This window comes from Rhizophagus irregularis, chromosome 31 (genome assembly GCF_026210795.1).
Source record: "Rhizophagus irregularis chromosome 31, complete sequence".
In the NCBI taxonomy this organism is placed as follows: domain Eukaryota; kingdom Fungi; phylum Glomeromycota; class Glomeromycetes; order Glomerales; family Glomeraceae; genus Rhizophagus; species Rhizophagus irregularis.
In genome coordinates this window covers 1169349-1190383 of record NC_089459.1, presented here as the reverse complement: position 1 = coordinate 1190383, position 21035 = coordinate 1169349, and the positions used below count along the sequence as shown (strand labels likewise).

The 21035-nt window shown below is 27.2% G+C and overlaps 5 protein-coding genes across 5 annotated transcripts; 1 reads left to right on the top strand and 4 right to left on the bottom strand.

Annotated features, from left to right (window-relative positions):
- Positions 1–624: 624 nt before the first annotated feature.
- On the bottom strand, positions 625–1088 carry OCT59_022364 (uncharacterized protein; the record flags this gene model as incomplete). Its single annotated transcript, XM_025328727.2, has 2 exons — positions 625–957; positions 1044–1088. The coding sequence occupies 2 exons, from the start codon at positions 1086–1088 to the stop codon at positions 625–627; spliced, it is 378 nt and encodes a 125-aa protein (XP_025165334.2).
- Positions 1089–3960: 2872 nt separating this feature from the next.
- Positions 3961–5377, bottom strand: OCT59_022363 (uncharacterized protein; the record flags this gene model as incomplete). The annotated part of the gene is made up of 7 exons (XM_025328728.2): positions 3961–3984; positions 4059–4076; positions 4163–4531; positions 4646–4783; positions 4867–4959; positions 5019–5249; positions 5342–5377. The coding sequence occupies 7 exons, from the start codon at positions 5375–5377 to the stop codon at positions 3961–3963; spliced, it is 909 nt and encodes a 302-aa protein (XP_025165335.2).
- A 161-nt stretch (positions 5378–5538) lies between these two features.
- Positions 5539–7994, top strand: OCT59_022362 (uncharacterized protein; the record flags this gene model as incomplete). Its single annotated transcript, XM_025328729.2, has 8 exons — positions 5539–5564; positions 5716–5789; positions 5871–6074; positions 6169–6981; positions 7112–7196; positions 7284–7305; positions 7390–7492; positions 7574–7994. 7 exons carry the CDS (start codon positions 5539–5541, stop codon positions 7420–7422), a joined length of 1257 nt encoding a protein of 418 aa, XP_025165336.2. The 3' UTR covers positions 7423–7492; positions 7574–7994.
- Positions 7995–8047: 53 nt separating this feature from the next.
- OCT59_022361 (uncharacterized protein) lies at positions 8048–9849 on the bottom strand (the record flags this gene model as incomplete). The annotated part of the gene is made up of 4 exons (XM_025308623.2): positions 8048–8052; positions 8152–9442; positions 9516–9629; positions 9703–9849. The coding sequence occupies 4 exons, from the start codon at positions 9847–9849 to the stop codon at positions 8048–8050; spliced, it is 1557 nt and encodes a 518-aa protein (XP_025165337.2).
- Positions 9850–20715: 10866 nt separating this feature from the next.
- Positions 20716–20946, bottom strand: OCT59_022360 (uncharacterized protein; the record flags this gene model as incomplete). The annotated part of the gene is made up of 1 exon (XM_066144761.1): positions 20716–20946. One exon carries the CDS (start codon positions 20944–20946, stop codon positions 20716–20718), a length of 231 nt encoding a protein of 76 aa, XP_066006191.1.
- Between the last annotated feature and the right edge of the window lie 89 nt (positions 20947–21035).

Below are 21035 nucleotides of genomic sequence, written 5' to 3'. Positions count from 1 at the left end.
TTTTCCGATCACTGGCTGACGAGTTATTCAACAAAATGTTAAGCATCGGCATTATAATATTTCTTGATTTACGTTTACTGCACCATTTAACATTTTGCTAGATTTCTCGGTACCTAGTGATTGTAAAAAGACGATTTATAGCTCGTTGGAATCGCCTCATCGAGACGAATCGAATGGTGGTAAGCTCATCTCTCTGTGATCAATATTGACGGAGTTATTACTTAAAAACCATTTAATATTTTTTAATTTTGGAAATTGATCTAGTGATTGGATTTCGATGTATCTTATACCATTAGATTTGTCTCATCAAGACGAATCGAATGGTAGTAAGATCGCCTTTCTAGGATCAATATTGGCAGAGTTATTACACAAAAACCATTAATATATTTTTAATTTTGGAAATTATTAATCTAGTGATTGGATTTCGACGTATTTTATACCATTAGAACCGTCTCATCAAGACGAATCGAATGGCGGTACGATCATCTCTCTACGATTAATATTGGCGAAGTTATGATACAATAAAGTTTTAAGTATAATTCTGGCTAAAATTATATTAATTTTTGGCCGGAATTATGATATACAAATATAAGGAATTTTTTATATAGTCACATCTCTTTATAATCACCAAATATGGACTGTCCCAAATGTGTGACTATAAAGAGAGTTGACTGTATCATCAGCATCTGGAGTAACAAATGATGTGACTTGTGTCAAAGCAGTATCATTAATATTTGATATGAAGTGTGCCAGAGTAGCAGCATATTTATCTGGAGTGTATGATGTTAGGTATGTTAGAACATCATCAGCATACTGTTCATCTGGAGCAATATATGACGCGAAGTGTGTTGGAGTAGTGTATTGTACATATGATGTGAGATTTGTATATTGTTCATTTGTATCTAGAACTTTATCTTGTAAAGTGTTATCAAATGTTGACAGGTATGAATCAATAGACTATTAAAAAAGAAATAAAACCACTTATTACTTAGTTAGATAACGAAAATTCAATGAAGAATGAATATAAAACTGATGTGTATCACATGATGCGTTGAAGTAGCATTTTGTTCATATGCAAAAACATCCATAGTGTTTTTAATGCAGTTGTTATAAGACATTATTACAGAATGTAAAATTTAACGAAAAATCAAAGAGTAAAAGCAAAAACAATTGTAATTGTAAACAATGTACTACAAATAAAGATTAATTTTTATTATTCTGTTACACTAGGTCTAAACACCCCATGTATAAAATTTTATTATTCTGTAACACTGGGTCCAAACACCCATATATAAAATTTATATAGTTTTGTAATACCAGGTCTAAACACCCTGGGATATTATTTGTATTTTAAGAAAGCTACTAGTATCCAGTTATTTTGATTATATATCTAGACATCTGATAATAAATAACAAAATTTATTTCAATGTACGATTCTCATAGGATCTTCTACAATTACATCAGGAAATTTGTTTAGGCGTAATTTAGTGTAATATTTTGAAGGTGGTGTAAAATTTCGAAATATTACACTAAAAACATAATATTACAAAAGTTTATACTCTTAAATTTGAATAATTATAGTAATTTAAGAATATCTCACTATCTACTGATCCAATCAAGACGATCTATAGCTCATTGGAATCAGCTCATCAAGACGGATCGAATGGTAGTAAAATCGTATCTTTACGTTTGATAGATGACTTTCTATTAATTTAAAACTTTACTGCATACTATAGAGCGTTCTATCAACTGTAGAAATGCGATTTTACTACCATTCGATCCGTCTTGATGAGCTGATTCCAATGAGCTATAGATCGTCTTGATTGGATCAGTAGATAGCGAGATATTCTTAAATTACTATAATTATTCAAATTTAAGAGCATAAACTTTTGTAATATTATGTTTTTAGTGTAATATTTCGAAATTTTACACCACCTTTGAAATATTACATTAAATTACGCCTAAACAAATTTCCTGATGTATGATCTTGAAGTTTATTTGTATATATAAGATTTACAGCTGATTGGTCTTAGTTTAATTATATATTAATCAGATTCTATAACTTGGTTGCCTAATTCCTATTTTCTTTAGAAGTTTGTGAAAGAAGTGATCTAAAGAAATATTACTTTTCTCATTTGCTTTACTGGAACTTAAATATTTTTTTTCTTTTTTGGTCATAATGGTTGCTTTATAAAAAAAGAGGGCATTATAGTTAAGAATGGGTTATTTTAAATGAACCCTACCTTCTGAGCAAAAATTCATGCTTTTATGTATAACAAGTAGTTTGATTATTAATAATATTAGAGGGTTTTTTTATTTTACTTATATAATTAAATAAATTAATTTAGCTTTAAGCCTTTAATACTTTATTTAATAAACTTCCAAATGTATTGGGTTAAACAAAAAAAGTAATTTCAAAAATTTAGGTCTTAAATAATTTGGATGATCTTCATTAAATAATTCTATTAATTAATTTGTGATTCACGTAACAATCAGAGAAAATTACTATTCAAATTTAGGAAGAAAATAAAAACGTTTTTTGCGATTATCTCGTGATTCAGTAATTCAATCTCGATAAAAGTTTTATGTCGTGTAATTCTTTACATCTTCTATAAAATAAAAAAAAGATCATCAAAATTGGAACAATAGAATGTGAGATAATCACAAAATCAATTTTTCCCAGAGCATATCAGATTCCAGAAAAAATTGATTTTGCAATTATCTCACATTCTATTGGTCCAATTTCAATGATCTTTTTTTATTTTATAGAAGGCGTTAAGGTTGCGGGCGAAACTCCATAATAAACGCAAAACTTGACAAAACTATATTAAAATATTAATAAAAATTTGGTGAAACTTGACTATAAAAATCATATGAAATGACAAAACTATAATAAACTCTTATAAAAAAATTGACAAAACTGAGGTTTAGACGTTTTGCCAAATTCAAAAACCAGTTTAGCCTGCAACCTTAGAAGGTGTAGAGAGCTACACGACAAAAAAATGTTCATCAAAATTAAATCACTGTAAAATAATATAATCGCAAATAACTTTTTTATTTTTTCCCCTAAATTGAATAGTAATTTCGTAAATTTTCTCTGATTGTTATGCAAATCACGAATTAAAGTGAATTAAATACATTACAAAAATTATTTAAAGTAACCTAAATTAGATAGTTAATTTCTGATATTATTATATAATTTTTACATGTTACCCAAATTATTTTGAACTGCTGTAATTCTAAATTCAATTATGGCATTCCAAATTATTTTGGCACTTTACATAATAAATTACATATAATTGCAGCATTCCAAATTATAATTATAGCATTCCAAAATAATTTGGACAGCATGTATAATATAATTGATGATACAATTTTACTTCTAATCCCTAATATAATATATAATTGATATAATTAATACAATTTTGTTAATAAATTTTTTGAATTTTATAAATGTAAAATAAAATTGCATGTTTATATATGTTAAAATATTTTATACTGATATTAATTATGTTATTTATAATAATATTATATTATCATATAAATTTTTTTTTATAAACTGATAATTTGATATACTAATGCTTTTTTTCCAAAACAGCAATATTGGTATATAAATAAACCTTTGCACATTTGGTTTTATATAAATCTTTTCTGGATATGAATACTACCATAAATAATACTTTAATAAACTTTTAAATATCCTTAAAATTCAGTATATTTGTATATTATCAGTATGCAATTTTTCAGAGATATATTTTTGTTTTAATAAACACAGCTCTTTTGAAAATACACTTAAAATCCAGACATTTTTAATATATGTTAAGTAAAAAATCCTTTTAAATGTTACTTTAATGCAAATTTTCTTATCGAACCAAATCTCATAAACTAAAGTTAAACTTCTATTGTATTAATAATAACTGAGGATTAAAAATTTTAAAAAAATAGACGAAATTTTGAAAGTTATAAGTAAATATCAAGTGTGACCTATACAAGAGATGTTTAAAAAAAATAATAGCAATAATAGTAATAATAAACAATTATAAACTAAAATTTATTACTTTTAAATAAATAGTAGCCTAGTTTTTCAACATTAATTAAAAGAAGACACCTGAGCCTGCGTTGTGTTTTGTACATCGTGTGCAAGAAACACTGCATCTTGTACTAGCGGATAATCTTTAATAACATTCTTGCGTTGTCTTAACCCTTCAGTCAATGTTGATGGGGTTTTAGTTGTATCGTTGATTTCTTCTCCATAAGAATTTTGTTGTAAATTATTTTCATCTGAGCTTTCGGGATTTTTATTTGGACTCCATAAATCAGGCATCTTAATTTTTTTAAAATTAGGATACACAAAATTCTCGCAGAACGCATTTCGTAATTTAGATATGATGATATGAGTAATTTTAGGAACATCCTCAAGTTTGGATCGTGAGCCTATTAAAGATTGGACATTAAATTCGAGAATAAAGTCTGGTAACACCGAGACTAAAATATATGAGGATTCCGGAGAAGTCACTATCTCCAAAGTTATCTAAAATTATTTAGTTGCGGCATTGTCAATGTTCTGGTATAGTATAAGTTGAATATATTAAATTTACAAATGTAGTATCCCAAATTATGTCAAATTTATTTTCAATTGCCTTACCGTAGCAGAAAATTTGATCACGGATATAACTAATGAAATTGGTAATACGGCTATTTTTGGTTTAGGCCAGTTTAGAAGTATTTGAGTATCGATGCCAAGAGTGATATGATCGCTATAATCACAATCAACTTCAACTCTCTTATTATAAGATAATTTTTTAATTAATTAATTTCCCAATTACACACAATAACTATATAATTTTATCACATTTGATTAAATACCATTTTTCCAAGAGCATCAGCTGGTCTTATTCGTGCATTTTTAAATATAGGAAATTCCTCTCCAATATCAAGTCGCGTAACCTCTATGGGTCCCTATTTGTAATATATTTAAAATCTTATCCGCTATTTTTTCCCTTTTTTTAATGACTCACCACGAAATTAGGCCTAACTCCACTATTCAATATTTTATCAACTATGTGCACTAAACGATTATCTGTTTTAGCATCATTTCTATATTGATATATAGTCTGTGCAAATAAGACATTTAGCCAAGCTGTCGATTCAGGTGAGGCTGGATCATATAGTGTTTTAGATAAAATAATTGATGCTGGGGAAGATGAAGCTGTTTTCGTATTCAGAGGCGTAGAGATAGGAAGAGGACGCTAAAAAACATTACTCTTTTATTTTCATTCTGATTACATTTTCACTTAATCAGTTTTCAAAAACATAAAATTTAATGATATTAAATAACAACCTTGAGATTGGTTTTTTTAACATCTTCTAATAACATATATTTGATAAAAGCGAGTACCAAAATCACAACCGTTAATTGGCCTAGAAAAAACCCTTGCATAAAAGACCAATTACTTTCTGGAAGTTTGGAAACAACTTGATCTAAATACTTCTGCACTTCTGGCGAAATTGATTGTGCACAAGACATGTGTACTAGCTATGAAAGAAAGCAAAGATTTGATCTGGTAAATGTTAATCATATATACTCTTTTTTGATTGGTGTGACATTGCTTATACTCCCGTTACCTGGTACGTGGACTTACGCATGACAGCAACTTTTCTTGTCATTGGTAGTACAAAGGCGTGAGATTCATAAGAAGGAAGAGCTTAATTTAGGAGTAGATCAACCCACCTCACATCAATAATCGATAATTGTCTACGAAACCAAATAAATCAATTACATTTACCTTGTAATTATACAACAATTGGACATTGGTAACTTCCTGACATAAAATTTTAATTAACCTTTTGCTGAAATTGAACTTTGTCAGTTTTTACTCGTGTGCACGCAATGTCCTTCCAGGCCAACCCGGAAAGTATGCTCAGATACCCAGAACAAATGCAACACGATGGTCTTCTAACTGAACAAGATCAAAAATTTATTACTGAATTTTTTAATACAATCGCAACCGAAGAACCACCAAATCATATGATGGATATCACACATCACAGTCAAGCGAGTCTTTCATTTCACGGTATGTTGAAAATTAGTATAAATCACTTATATTTGAAATTTGCAAAAAATTAATGCAATTCCTTTATAAAATTCGTTATTGAAAACCGTCATAGACGCTCAAACTTCAGTAAGAGGATTTCAAGCAGGATTTGGTTCTAACTTTGATGCTAATGCTGGGTACGCTGGAACTGGTGGATATATATATCAACCTATCGGTTCCGCCTCCATTACCATACCGGCAAACCATGGCTATATTCAGACAGCTAATTTTCATCAAACATCTTCGCATGCTCATAATAATTATGTACAACCGCAATATCCTTTAAATCATCAAATATCGCTAAATAATGGATTAAATATTCATAGTACTGGAAAAGTCAAATCCATCGCAAATAACCATCCTTCAGCATTGTATATAAAGACTGAACCAACGACAGTTAATAATAGAAGACAAAGATCGCAATCACCGCCAAGATCAAATTTAGTAGCAAAACAAGCTTTAAAACGTACTCCTTCTCGGCGAAAGTCTATTAAAAATTCAAATGACGTAAATACATCATTAAATGAATCCAAATCAGATGAAGGAAGTAATTCAACGACATCTACAGTAATTCCTACACTTTCTTCTTCTCCGTCTGGATTAAATACTGGATCATCATCGACAACAGAAGCAACACCAGCATCGCCAAAATTAGCATCCACATCAGAATCAAATAATACTCAACCTCCAACACCGGCACCGAATCGTGGAGGAAGAGGGAAAAAAGGACATCACGAACTATTAACTGAGGCAGAAAAAAAAGCAAATCATATCGCATCTGAACAGAAAAGACGACAGAACATTCGTTTGGGTTTTGACCAATTAGTTGAAATTGTACCAACACTTAGTCAATGTCATCGAAGCGAGGCATTGATTCTTCAAAAATGTAATTTATTTTATTTTAAATATTCATAGAATAGTAGTAATATCAAAAGGATTAACATTTGTGGATATTGCAGATTCTTTTTGATACTTTTATCTCTAATATATGATTTTTTTATATATATACTATTCAGCTGTGGAATATATACAACAGCTCCTAATGCAAAAAAATGAATTAAAAGATCGAGTCAAGTCGTTGCAGGCAACATTAGGCGATGCGTAAGTTGAATTGCGTCTTTCTTTATTTACAAATATTTAAATTTTTAAATTTGATTATTATTCAATTCGTACTTTTACAATTAACAGACCCGATCATGTGGATGATTCGGTAAGTAATCATGTAAACGATAAATTTGATTACTTTTGATCATGTGATTGCACATTCTTATTTCACATTTCTTTATATAATAAGTCATCTGACGGAGAACTCGACCTTATCTTCTGACTAGTGCGAGAAAAAAAAAGAAAAACAATTAACATCTAACAAAATCAACCTGAACATAACCAATAAATTGGTGATTTATTTATTTTTGGTTTTTTTTTTATTACACTTTTACTATTTCTTTGTATAATAATTTCTCCCCTTTTTTTATTAGTATCATTAACATGATTTAGAGGTTAAGCTTGGGTTTATACCGACATGGGGTTCTTTATATATGAAGATTTATTCTGATTGAGAATTCTCAATTTAGAAATATTTTTATCTTTGATTCAGTCGCGACCGTTCTTTTATAAAGATTCAGGCTTCTTTATTTTATTTTTTTTTGTAAAGAAATATTTACCTTATATTATTACCTAAAATAGATGTTTTGTCAAATGTAGCAATCATTGACAAATTCATTAACCAAAGAGTTATATGTATGTATACTGAATTGTCGTAGATTAGTTTGTTTTAAAATGTAGGATAAAGATTTAGAATACACTAATTCTAATTGATGAAATATGTGTTAATTGTGTTAATCTCACATCACTTTTTTTATTATATTAAATAAATTAACATCTTCCTCGCAAATCGTTATTTTTATTCAATCTCATCGGTTGTATCCCTTTAAAATTTTTTTTTTGGTCTATTAATCTTTATTATTATTTGAATCATGAACATTATTATTACAATGTTCGAACCCAGTCGTCAGACTAGGAAAGCTCAAAACATTTCTCTTAACTACAACTTTACCAGGTAATTTCCGTTTGTTAGTTAATGTTTTGTTGGCTGGGTGTGGAAAAGACCGAAAGGTAAGATGTTGTAAAGTACGGGTGTAAGGAGAAATAGTATGATTAGAATTCATCAAAGTGGCAAGTTTTGCAGCAACTGATGTTTCAGATGGCTGAAGAACAATCTCTTGCTGACGTAAAAAAACATCATGCTCATTCGATGAGAATGTAGAAGCTGAAACGCTTTTGTGATTGATATGCTGATGAGAATCACTTAAAGAAACGTTATAAGTTACGTCATCTGATGTATTAGATGAAAATAAAGAATTCTGATGCCCTAGAGATTGAGTTCTTTCAGCAGTTTGATATTGATTATGGCGTTGAAGATTTGCCATTGTCACTTTATTAATATTCGAGCTTGACGCCGGAGAGACCGTTTCAGTAAAATGATCCGTTATTATTGGTGATAACGGGTGTTTTACTTCACTATGTATATGTCGTCTTAATGGTTTTCTAACATCGTACTGTTGCTCTTGTACAGAAGGTAACCAAGTTGGTAAAGAACCTCTTCTCTGAGGTTTAGGAGATACGAGAAATCGTTGACGATGAAAAACTCGAGGACGATTTACATCTGAATAATGATCTTTGTTCGGTTGAGATATTGCTTTTAAGCCTTCTTCCTTTTGACGGTCAAATAAATCACCGAAATTTGAATATGTAGAACATCCTGGGTAACCATCCAGAGAGTCAAGATCTCCCATATTAGAATAACCATCCTCCGCATAAAATGAAGATTCGGGAGAGATGCTTGAGAATTCCGAACTTGGGGTTGATAATGGTGTATGATAACGAAGGTCTGGCATAGACATTGTATCATAAGGAGTATTTTCAGGTAAATTATGGAGAGGACTATGGTCATAGTTGTGATCTTTTTCTAATAGTTCTTGTTTAAATGTTGTTTCTTCTTTTTGTTTATTACAATTAAGCCATTTTCGTAATGATAATTGATGAACAATTGAAGGTAAATCTTCCTGGAACATTATCCTCAATCTTTTCTCAATCTCTGTTTGCAAAAATCGTTGTATGCTAGAAATACTATCAAAGGTAGATGAAATATCTACTTTTTCTAATGGATCATTTTTAAATACAAGTGTAATCCCTTTTTGCTTGCTGACTACTAATACGATAATCCCACGTAATTTTAAATTACTTAATCGAAGTAGCATAGGTACAACAAGAGGTTGATCAGCTGCAAGAATTCCTCTCCGAGTATACATGCTTACATCTGATTTATTACTGTTCATTGGATTTGCCTTAAATAAAATATAAATGATCAAGTAAATTATTATATTTATATTTAATATTAATAAATGATGTTATTTATACCTGTACTTTAGTTTGCAAAGTTAAATGGGCATCTCCGCTATATATCAGTTTGAATATTCCTCTGAATTTATCAACTGCCAATTCTCCAATTTCCATTATTTCCAACTCAGGAGGCTACATAAAATTTCTCGTAAATAATTTATGCCATCACATATTAAAATATTATTTTGAAAAAACATGCCCTAACCTTTGTGCCCATGTTTAAATCTTTCACTACAATATGATCTACTATATTGGCTGGTTTATTACTCTTATTAAGTGCTGTCGTTAGTAGTTGCTTTGCTTGCTCAACGAATTCAGTAGTAAAATCAGGCCAATTGAATTTGAAAGCCATAACCTTAGTTATTTCTTTTTGTCTATCAGTTGTGGTTAGAAAACTTGGATTGTTATTAGCATTTAAAAGCCTATAAAAGAAAGAACGAAAAGTGGGATAAAAAAGAAAAGATATAAAAGATATTCATAATAGATAGGAAAATTTTTTCTAATCGGAACACTGTACGTAAATTATTAACTGCTGATCCGGTATGATCGGCACTGATTCAAATACGAAATTCGGTGATAGCAGAATCACTGTAACGAAATACTAACAGGAACTTCTTACGAAACTGGTAGGTGGAAATGCCCCGTCGGAAACTGAAAACCAACTAATGCCTATGCGTCTGTCAGAAAACGTATATTTTTCTTATCCCCCCTTTATAAATCTATTTTATTCAAATATAATACTTAAAATAATATTTCTTTTTTGAACTATATTAAAGACGAGAGTTCATAGGTAATGAATGTTCAAACTCCTCGGCTATTGTTACGAACAAGGAGAATTTTCATGTAGAAACTTCAGCTACAGAAGCAAATTCATATTTTCACGGTAAAACAATGAGAAAATCTAGTCAACCAAAATACAATTGAAGAACTTCAAGAATATATTCCTATCAGCTAAGGCACTTCAAAATCAAAATACATGCTGTGTATGTCGATGATCAATGTATAATTAAGGGTGTTAATTTATAATATTATCCAAATGAGGTTGGGATATATAAAAAAAAAATTTTTGAAAAATAATCCCTCATTGACATCCGGAATTCCGGATGTTTTAATATAACCAATTTACAAAAAGAAATAAAGGCAATTTTTTCAGCGTGTAATAAATAACTATAAGTTAAAGCTACTATCATTTTACCGAATTTTATATCAACATAATAATATTAAAAGAGCTATGTCTCAAAGAAATTATCAAAGTAAATTATGATTTGTTTATATAATAAAGATTGAAAAATCCAAAGTCATCTGTAGTATATCATCGAATAATTGTAGTGATGAATTATGTCAAAGGTTAGATGGAGGTAGTCAACTAACCACTAACAAGAATACCTGTTGAAATATTGAGCTTGTACGTAACCTTGGTAAACTTTCTTCGTTAAAAAACAGTAATTGTGCCTGTATACCAAAGCTTGTGTTACTATTTTTATGAAAATAATGACTCCCTTTTTGTAAGTCTATGATTCAATGGTCAATGCTTAAAGGATAGCATTATTTAAAAATATAACAATACACCCCATTGATTAACCTTTACTTATACAATAAATTTGTTATTTCATTTTTAGTTGAAAATTTTTATGGATTTTTTTAGATACCGGCGATTTTTTGTGGATACGGATGTCCAAAAAATCTATGTCCGCGTCCATAGTCCGCGGACTCTGCGGACACAGACAAGCTGTTGACAAATATTTTGGCTGGAATTAACAAGAAAAACGGCTGACAAAATGTCCCGGACATGAACTATCCGGTCCGGGACTGTCCAATGTCCGTGTCCGTGTTCCATGACAACACTACCTTATATAATCTATAATATATAAGTTATCAATTATATAAATTTTCAAAAAAAAAGCTTATTTTAAAAGTATTTTCAAAAATTTTAAACTACATACTTTTATTTTTAAAATTAATATTTCTTTTGGTTTATTTATTAAAATATTGGATTTTATTATATTAATTTTAAAAATAACTTAACCGAAATTTTTTAAAATTTTAAAGAATAATTTATATAGTATATGAGGACAGTGAAAGTTATCAATATAGACATAAAATGTATGTTGGCAGTGATGAGAATCTTGTATAATAAGGTGCACTGTAATTATATTTATAATTGCTTATAAACCTACCTGAAAAGTAGTACCCTATATTTTCTCATAACTTTATACCTGTATCGTCTAAAGCTATCTCTATTTTACATTCAGGATCAACCTTTGAATTGTAGTTTAAGATGATATTGAGAGCAATAAACTTTTGGTCTTTATTGGATGTGATAATACAGAGATATAGCTTTTTTTCTGCATGATAATCACAAATAAGGTATGTCTTTATAAATTCCTTTCAGAATAAACTCATGTTTACAATACCTTTCTCCTTATCTTTTCCAATGGGAAGTATGTTTTTTATTTTAGACAAAAAATACTTTGATGCCAGTAATCATAATAACTGCTTTCTAGCCATTAATGATAATGAAAATTTTGATTAATGTATTCTTTAACTTTTTTTACATTCGATAGTTTGCTATTTCATTGTTAAAAGTTGAAGTTAACTTTTTATTATTTTTTATAACATATTTATTACAGTTTTAAATACCTATTAAATAATTTTCACCTTCATATCTGATCATCTAGTTTATCATATTATCTTTTCAGTCTCTGAGTAAAAAATGACAGGAGACATATTAAAAAGTTTGAAAACTTAGATTAGGTTATTTTTTTCAAAAAATAATTCTAGCTATACTTAAAGTATATTATCCTAAAAAAAAGTTTTAGTTAAATAAAAAAAATAATTATAAAATTTAAAAAATACTTAATAAAAAACAAATTTATTTTCCAATATCTTTCCAACAAAAGGAATATGTATAAAAGGGTTTGTAATAGCAAAAAGGATGTAAAATCTATTAAAAAAAACATTAGTAAAGCCTTTGCAAGTAATATGGAAAATTTATCACATTAATGTATGAAATGTATAATTTACATTTAGATAAATATCATTTAAAAATATACTATTATAGAAAGAAGTTGAATGTCTTAAAAAAATTTACCTTAAAAAAAATCTGTCTTAAGTAACTTAGAAATTTTTAGGTAAAAGTAAAATAGCAAATTAATTTTACTAGATCATTTAAATGTTTTATTGAATGGTCTATTCTAGATAACTAAAGTGATTTAGGTAACCTAAAAAAATTAAATTTCTATACTTTTTTTTTATTTTTTTATTTACACATAAAGAAAAAAAAATTTTTTTTTATAAAATTTTATTTTTACTAGATTATCTAGGTCCTAAAACAACTAAAATAAATAATACAAAAATACGTCAAAATAAAAAAAGAACACTTTCTCATATAATAAATTTTGCCCTAAAAAGTGATTGAGTAAATTTTTTAATTTTTTATTAAAATAAAATTGCAAATGATGCATATAAAAATCTGTCTTATTTTACATTCTATTTTGCATTCTAATATATCTAAAAACATATTAAAAATACAATAATATTTTAAATATTAGAATACAAAATCAGCATACTTATATCTAATAACTAATAAGCAATAGTTAGATTGCAAAAGAGTATATTTTCTATCAATCAAAAAGACTGACCATAATAATACTTATCGTATTTCTGATTCACTAATTAACTGATCACTAAACCAAATTCTCAAAAGTTATTCAAAAATTATTCAAAAGTTATGAGAAAGTAACATCCAAGTTGGTACTGAAATTAGCAGATTAATAGAAATATTCCAGTTCTCTGCCAATTCTATAACAATTTCAAAGGAATTCCAAGTACTACCAAATATACATGCTGCCCAAATTATTTTGGGATGCCATAATTATAATTTGGGATGTCGTAATTCATTCAATTTATATATAATTTACTATGTAAAGTGCCAAAATAATTTGGGATGTCATAATTGAATTTGGGATTTTACTTATAATTACGGCAGCCCAAAATAATTTGGGTGGCATGTATACTACCAAGTTACTACTATAATACTAGCTTGGATCTTCAAAATCACATGCTCTAAAAATTAATCTGAATTTATAGTTATGTTATAGTGTCAGCCAAATTTAGATACAAATCATATATGCATTACAATTTGTAATGCTGATTATTTAGTTTTTTACTACAATCTGGCATTTAAATGAATAACAAAATATATAAAGAAAGAAACATCTTTGACATTTTAATAAATAATCAAAAAGATGCAGAAAGGTAGAAACTTCAATATAAAACTGGTAATCCAAACAGATGTAAACAGTCTGCACCTTTAACATAAAACTTAACAACTAATCAATTAAAAAGTGTAAATTATATTAAAAAATATTTATTAATATACAAAAATAGGTATATTTAAATTATTTGATTATAGTTATATTTTGATTATTTAATTAATTACATGATTATAAAAATAAATAGAAAAAAATAAAGAAAAGTGATTTTAAAGACAATGAATATAGTAGAAAAATAAGAAGGTATAAAAAATGATCATACTTAAGTTATTTAATTAGATTATTTAATTATATTTAGGTTATTAACTTTGGATTATTTAATTATATTTAAATTATTTGGTTATATTTAGTTTATTTAGTTATATTTAAATTATTTAATTATGGAAATTACTATGTACTACCAGTGGTAATTTATACCAGTAGCTTGTAGCTTTGTGTGATTTGTGTAACTATATAAGTTAAACATTTATTGATTATCTGATTTCATCATTTTTTTCCCATAAGCTTTTCTTTTTTTTCTTTTTCCGTAAACTTTTTTCTTTCCTTCATTTATCATATAAGCATTCCTTTTCCCTATTTACTCATCCTTTTCCTTTTAATATCATTTACAATTCCTGTCTTTATTTATTATATACTAAGGTATGATTTTTTTTTTAATAATTTTGAAATATTTTGTTATGTTCACTATATTACACATGTCAAATGACCAAAAATAGGCAAAAAAAATGGATAGAATTGCATAAATTATTCGCAAATTTATATAAACTATTTACAAATAGTATAGGTTAATTCGCAAATAGCCAAAAACAGCCAAGAATAGCCAAGAATAGCCAAGAATAGCCACTGCTTTTCGCGCCATTTTTTTTGCCAATTTTTAGCATTTCAACCTGTGTTAAATTTAGAAACTAATGAACTACTTTTACAGAATCTAATGGAAGGGTTTTACATAAACTTTCAAAAGCCTTTAGTACAACAAACTAATTCTCTATTTAGTACTCAAATTACTGATGACTTAGATGTTAATTTTACTCAAACAGATAAATTTGGAATTACATTATAGATGATAAAAATGATGCAGTTGAAATGAGAGTTGGAGATTCATTTAAAGATTGGGATATAGTTTAATATGTATTCAATTCTTATGCAAAACAGCATGGATTTATTGCAAGAAAATGCTGAAAAGATCTTGATGCTAATGATAAATCTATTATTCGTCGCTATGATTATAATTGCTAGAAGTCAGGTATTAACAAGCCAAAAAAAGTAGAGGACATTAATACATATCATGATAGTGTTTCAATTAAGACTAACTGTCCATGACAAGTCAGTTTTTACTTTGGAAAACAAGTGGGTAACTGGATATTATTTATCTTATGAAGCTTGTTAATGATTATAACCATATATGTAATACTGAAACTATAAACTTGGCTCCAAAAAATCTTCATCTTTCACAGTCAGTTTTAGATAAGATTAAACATTATACTATTGATGGTCATCTGGAAGCTGGACAACAATATAACTTTCTCATTAAAGAATTTTCTTAATATTATATTAAAAAGAAAAATTTGTATAATGCAATTAACAAGTTTCTTGGTACACAAATTCATGATAAGTCAGATACGGCTACATTACTTATGGATCTTTTAAAACATCATGATAAAGATCCTGATTATATAGTTTATCCACGTTTAGAAAGGCCATCAAATGAACTTACAGGACTCTTCGCCAACAACACAATGAACTCTGGTTTAAATTTCATGATGTTATAATTCATGATAATATAGCTAAGACAAATTGTTATGATATGGCACTCAGTTTATTTGTTGGCATTGATAATAACTTTAAATTAAGAATTCTTGCTTAAGCTTTAATAAAATATAAAATACAAGCTGATTATGAATGGATATTGTGTTGTACATTAAAAGCAACAAATAATCTAATACCCCTGGTATTATTTACAGATGAAGACCTAGCAATGATTGCTGCTATTCATATAATATATTTACAAACACGCCATCTGTTATGTATTTATCATATCTCTAAAAATATTAAAAAGAAGGCTAGATCTAAATTACATGGTGATATAGCCAAAACCTTTGTTGAAAACTTTTACCATATGAGAAATAGCTATATTACTTAAGATCAGTTTAAATTTAGATATAATAACATGCTTGTAAAATATAAACAATGTCACTCTTATCTTGAAAAATTATATTCTAGTCATGAATCCTGAACCAGGTATTCTATTGTAAAAGTGTTTACAGCAGGTGTAGAATCAACTCAACAGGTTGAGTCTATTAATGACGTCTTTAAAAAGCATTTGGATCGGAATACTTTATTGAAAAAATTAGGCAAAGTAATTGAACAAAAATTAGAAAATGAATCACAATATACCAGAATCAAGGATTATTATGGATCAAATCCATCATCTGGCCTTCCATTAACTTATTTTACAATCTTTAAAGATATTGATTCTGTATTAAAAGATTATTTATCCCCAATTCCATTATCACTTCAACAAGTCCAAATAAAATAAGCTATATTATATCAGGGTACTTTAATCATAAAAAACTAAGTAAGTTCATTTAGAATTGGTATTGTAAGTGAATTTTTGTTGTCTTTTATTTTATTAAATTTACATTAGCTTAGGGTTAGAATTAGGATTAGGTGGGTTAGTTTGTTAAGAAAAAAACTTAATTTACATTAGCTTAGGGTTAGGATTAGGATTAGGGTTAGGTTATGATAGGTTAGTTTGTTAGGAAAAAAAAACTCAATTTGCATTAGCTTAAGATTAGATTAGGATAGGTTGGGTTAGTTTATTAGGAAAAAATTTTAGATTTTCATTGCATTGTATACTCATTATTTATTATACTCTATATCTAGGTTAATGAATCTAATTTTTCATCCACTGGCATAATTGAGCATATTTATGATATGCCTCAAATTCAGCTATATGAACTTTTATTGGATATACCTGAAGATAATATTTAAGAAATTTGTGAAGTTATTTATGTTTCAATAACTTTAACATTTAATTAAACCTCATTATGTTGTAGTTTTTACAGATTATACATCACTTTGTACGTGTATGTTGATTATTAATCAAGGAATGGCATGTAGATATCAGTATCGCATTTTTCTTTAATTTACCAAAGCGATTTTTTATCTGGAATTTATTCATTCACATTGGTTTGAAGTAGCACCATCTGCTGAAACAATTGTCAAAATTATAATCTCTCAAGGAATTCAAAGTGACTTATTGCCATTGCACCATATTGAGTGACTTAGAATTTCTAATGTTTATATAGAAACTGTTAGAGAAACTGTTAATAAAAAGATCCAATTTAGTACTGCAATGTCAGTGGCAAAAACTGGTATACAAATTGCAGTGTCAAAAAATGCTACAGCTGAATTAATTGGAATTCTTAGGAGCATGCCAGAAATTACGTAATTATGCTCAATTAGAGACCTGACCATTTACCCACTATGTGATTGAATTCTGATTGGCTAAAAAAATACATATAATATAATATATAATATATTATATTAATATATATATTATAATACAATTAGTTTGCTATCAAATAATCCAATTATTTTGACGATTACATCCTACTGGGTTGATATAGCTTATGATAATTTGTTTGTATGGTATATAAACTACATATCAATAAAGCATATATAAATCATTAAAAAAAAAAAAAAAATAATCCAATTTGCATAAACGTTTTTTTTGTTTTGTAATCCCATTTATGCTTTATAAAATAAAAAAAAATTCATTGAAATTGGTGAAATAATTGCAAAAAAGTTTATTAATAAATAAATTACCATATATTTTATATATATTATAATACAATTATTTCACTATCCAATAATCCAATTTGCATAAAACTTTTTTTTTTGTTTTGTAGACCTCTTTATCTGTTATACTTTACAAAACAAAAAAAAATTCATTAAAATTGAACTGCTATATGCCTATATAATAAGTTAATTGCAAAAAAACTTCTTAATAAATAAATTTTTATATACAGTATTACATATATATTATAATACAATTATTTTACTATTCAATAATTCAATTTGCATAAACTTTTTTTTATTTTGTAGCTCTCTTTATACTTTATAAAACAAAAAAAAATTCATTAAAATTGGACTTTTAGATGGTGAGATAATTGCAAAAAAAGCTTCTTAATAAACAAATTATATATTATTTACTATAAAAGATATATTATTACTATAAAAGGTATATTGTGACATCCGATTGCAAGACCTGACCCCCTACCCACCTACTAAATCATGTAATTTCTGGCACGCCCCTTATACAATTTATTATGAAGTATTAGAATAATAATGGTTTAGGTGTAAAAGAAATACATCATGAAATTAGGCAACCCTTAAGTGATTTGAATTCCATTTCTGAGATAGCTAATCCTGAGTATCATAGAACAAAAGGTAGGCCACCAAAACGTTATAAATCATCAGTTGAAACAAGTACTAGTAAATCTACTACATCAGTTAAAACATGCAGCTATTGTTTGGGTAGGAGAGGATCTCGCTTACTTATAAGATAGGTCACCCCAGACCTAAAGTAAAAATCATAAAAAGGTAAGTTTATTATATTAACTTTAAAGTGTTAGTATATTAGTATTATAAATATTTACTAAATATATGAAAAAATTCCAGATTAAGACAAAAATAAAGCTGGCATAGAACGACTACAAGAGCAATATAAAAATTATGGTAAATATATCTAGTACAGATTTAATAATACAATATAAATGTTACTACAATTAAATTTGCATATTTTTTAGGTCAAAAATATCAAAAGTTGGATCACTTGGATGATACAATTGATCCTTTAAGTAATAGTACTTTTGTTAGCAGTAATAGAAAGAGCAGAAAGAGCAAAAATTCTAATACTACTAGAATATTTGATGATTGGGATAATTGGAAATCAGATAATTAAGACTTATATAATGTGCAAAATAAAACCATCACACCTATTTGAAAATTAACGAAATGATATCTTTTAAAAAAAACTGTATTCCAAGATTCAGTAATATCTTCAGAAGATATAGATTTACACGAAATATCTGCAGCAATTGCAAATATTTTGCAACCAGAAAATTTAGAGAATATGATACAAACTGCAATCAATTGTGAAGTTGAAAAACGTGTCAAATTATTTTTTGATAACCGTACTAATTTTATAATTTCATCCTCTTTGTCTCATTTATCATTTTCTTCATCTCACTTATCATCTGCACCTCAAAAATGAAAATATAGTATAAATTTAGATTTTTTTAATAATAATTACTGTATTATTAAATAATTTCTTTATCTATTATTTTTTTTTTTATATTTTAGGATCAAAATCATGTAATTATAACTGTAATGGAATTTATATAAAAATGTAAAACCTTTCTGATACAACTTTTGAATCAATAATCAATGCAATGTGACCAAAAAAACTAATTTTTGAAGATGAATCTGATATATATAAATGTAACAAGAAGTAAAGCAAAAAAATTTTTCAAGCATATTGTTGTAATTTAAATAATAATTTATCACAATACGCCAATATTGTGATTGAGCATTATAATAAAGAAAAGTAAGTTAACTTTATTAATATTGGTTTATTTCTTATTATCATAATATGATTATTTAACCATGGATTTTATTAACAGAAATGCTAGTAGAATTCATTTTTTTATCAAATCAATAATTACAGAATATGTATCTGATGATTTTATACGTAAAATTTTTAATACATATATGGTCTACACATCTGCAATAAAAGATAAATAGATGATATCAATGCATTAGATATTTTAAAATCATTTCTATGCAAAGTATTAAACTTCCATATTGGTGAAAAGCTAAATGGTAATCATAATCATAAAGAAACCTTGCATAAAATAAAAGGTTTAGATTATATTACTAAAGATTTAGTATTAAAATATCATCTTTATGCTGATGTCATTAATGATATCTAATGCAATAGATTATTACAAATTTATACTAGCTTAGTTACTTTGAATAATAATTATATAGTACATATTAGAAGTATTTTGAAATATCATGTATATAAATATCTTTATTTACATTTATAATTACTTTGAATATATAGTTTGTAATAATATTATCATATAACTATTAATAGTATGTTAAAAGCATTTAAAAATATACTGTATGAAATATCTTTATTTGCATTTAAAATATTTTTAAAAATTTAATTATAAAAAACTTTTCCAATATTCTAAAGATATTGCATTCTTAATGATAATTTTAAAGTATTGTATGAAGGTGACATATGTTTTAAAAATATTCTTATGATATCTTTAAAAAATTGGCTTATCCAGCAAAGATATTACAGTAAATTGTGAAAAAAAATTATTAAAAAGAGATCAGATCAAATTGGAATCACATGATTTTTCACCATAGCTAAAGTACTATACTTTTTGGGGGTTTGCTTTGTATAATCATTATCAGATGATTCTTATGAATTGTTAACCTCATATTAGCTCTTTAAGTTATTCCAAACCTGATTTGCAGAGATAAAATTTCACATCATTCGCAAAACAAGGGCAAGTCTGTAATATCATTTAGTGTTGATCTCCATAAATAGTTATAAGTCCAAAAGTCAAGTAAATATAATGGTTGTAAATCAAAATTACCATCTTTTAGCTAATCACTATAGTATAGTATTTACAGTCAATTTACAACTTATGTTTATAATATTACAACTGCTAAAGGTTGTAATTCAATATATAATAATTGTTACTTATGGCAACCAACCTTAATATTATTGTGTGAAAATTTCACAGACCCAATTTTTCAAACTATGTAAAAAGGTTTGATATACTCCATCTTATTCGGATTTTGCTTATATCCATAGCATTGTGAACCTTATACACATAAACCTTTTTTAGGTATTACATAACCTAATTCATACTTTTCTTTCTTGGAAGCATGGGAGTATATCTCTTATTTCTCGAGAGCTTATAAAAATCTTCAGCCATCTTCCTCCTATCTTGGTCATATGAAGCAAAAGATATTTCCAAGACAAAGCATTCACATCCATCACTTGAAAGTCCCATTTCATCTCCCTTATGACCAGATGAAACCTTTGGAAGAGTAAGAATGTCGCAGTCACCATTAGTGTTGATCTCCATAAATAGTTGTAAGTCAAAAGTCAAGTAAATATAATAGTTGTAAATCATAATTATCATCTTTTAGCTAACCACTATAGTATAGTATTTAC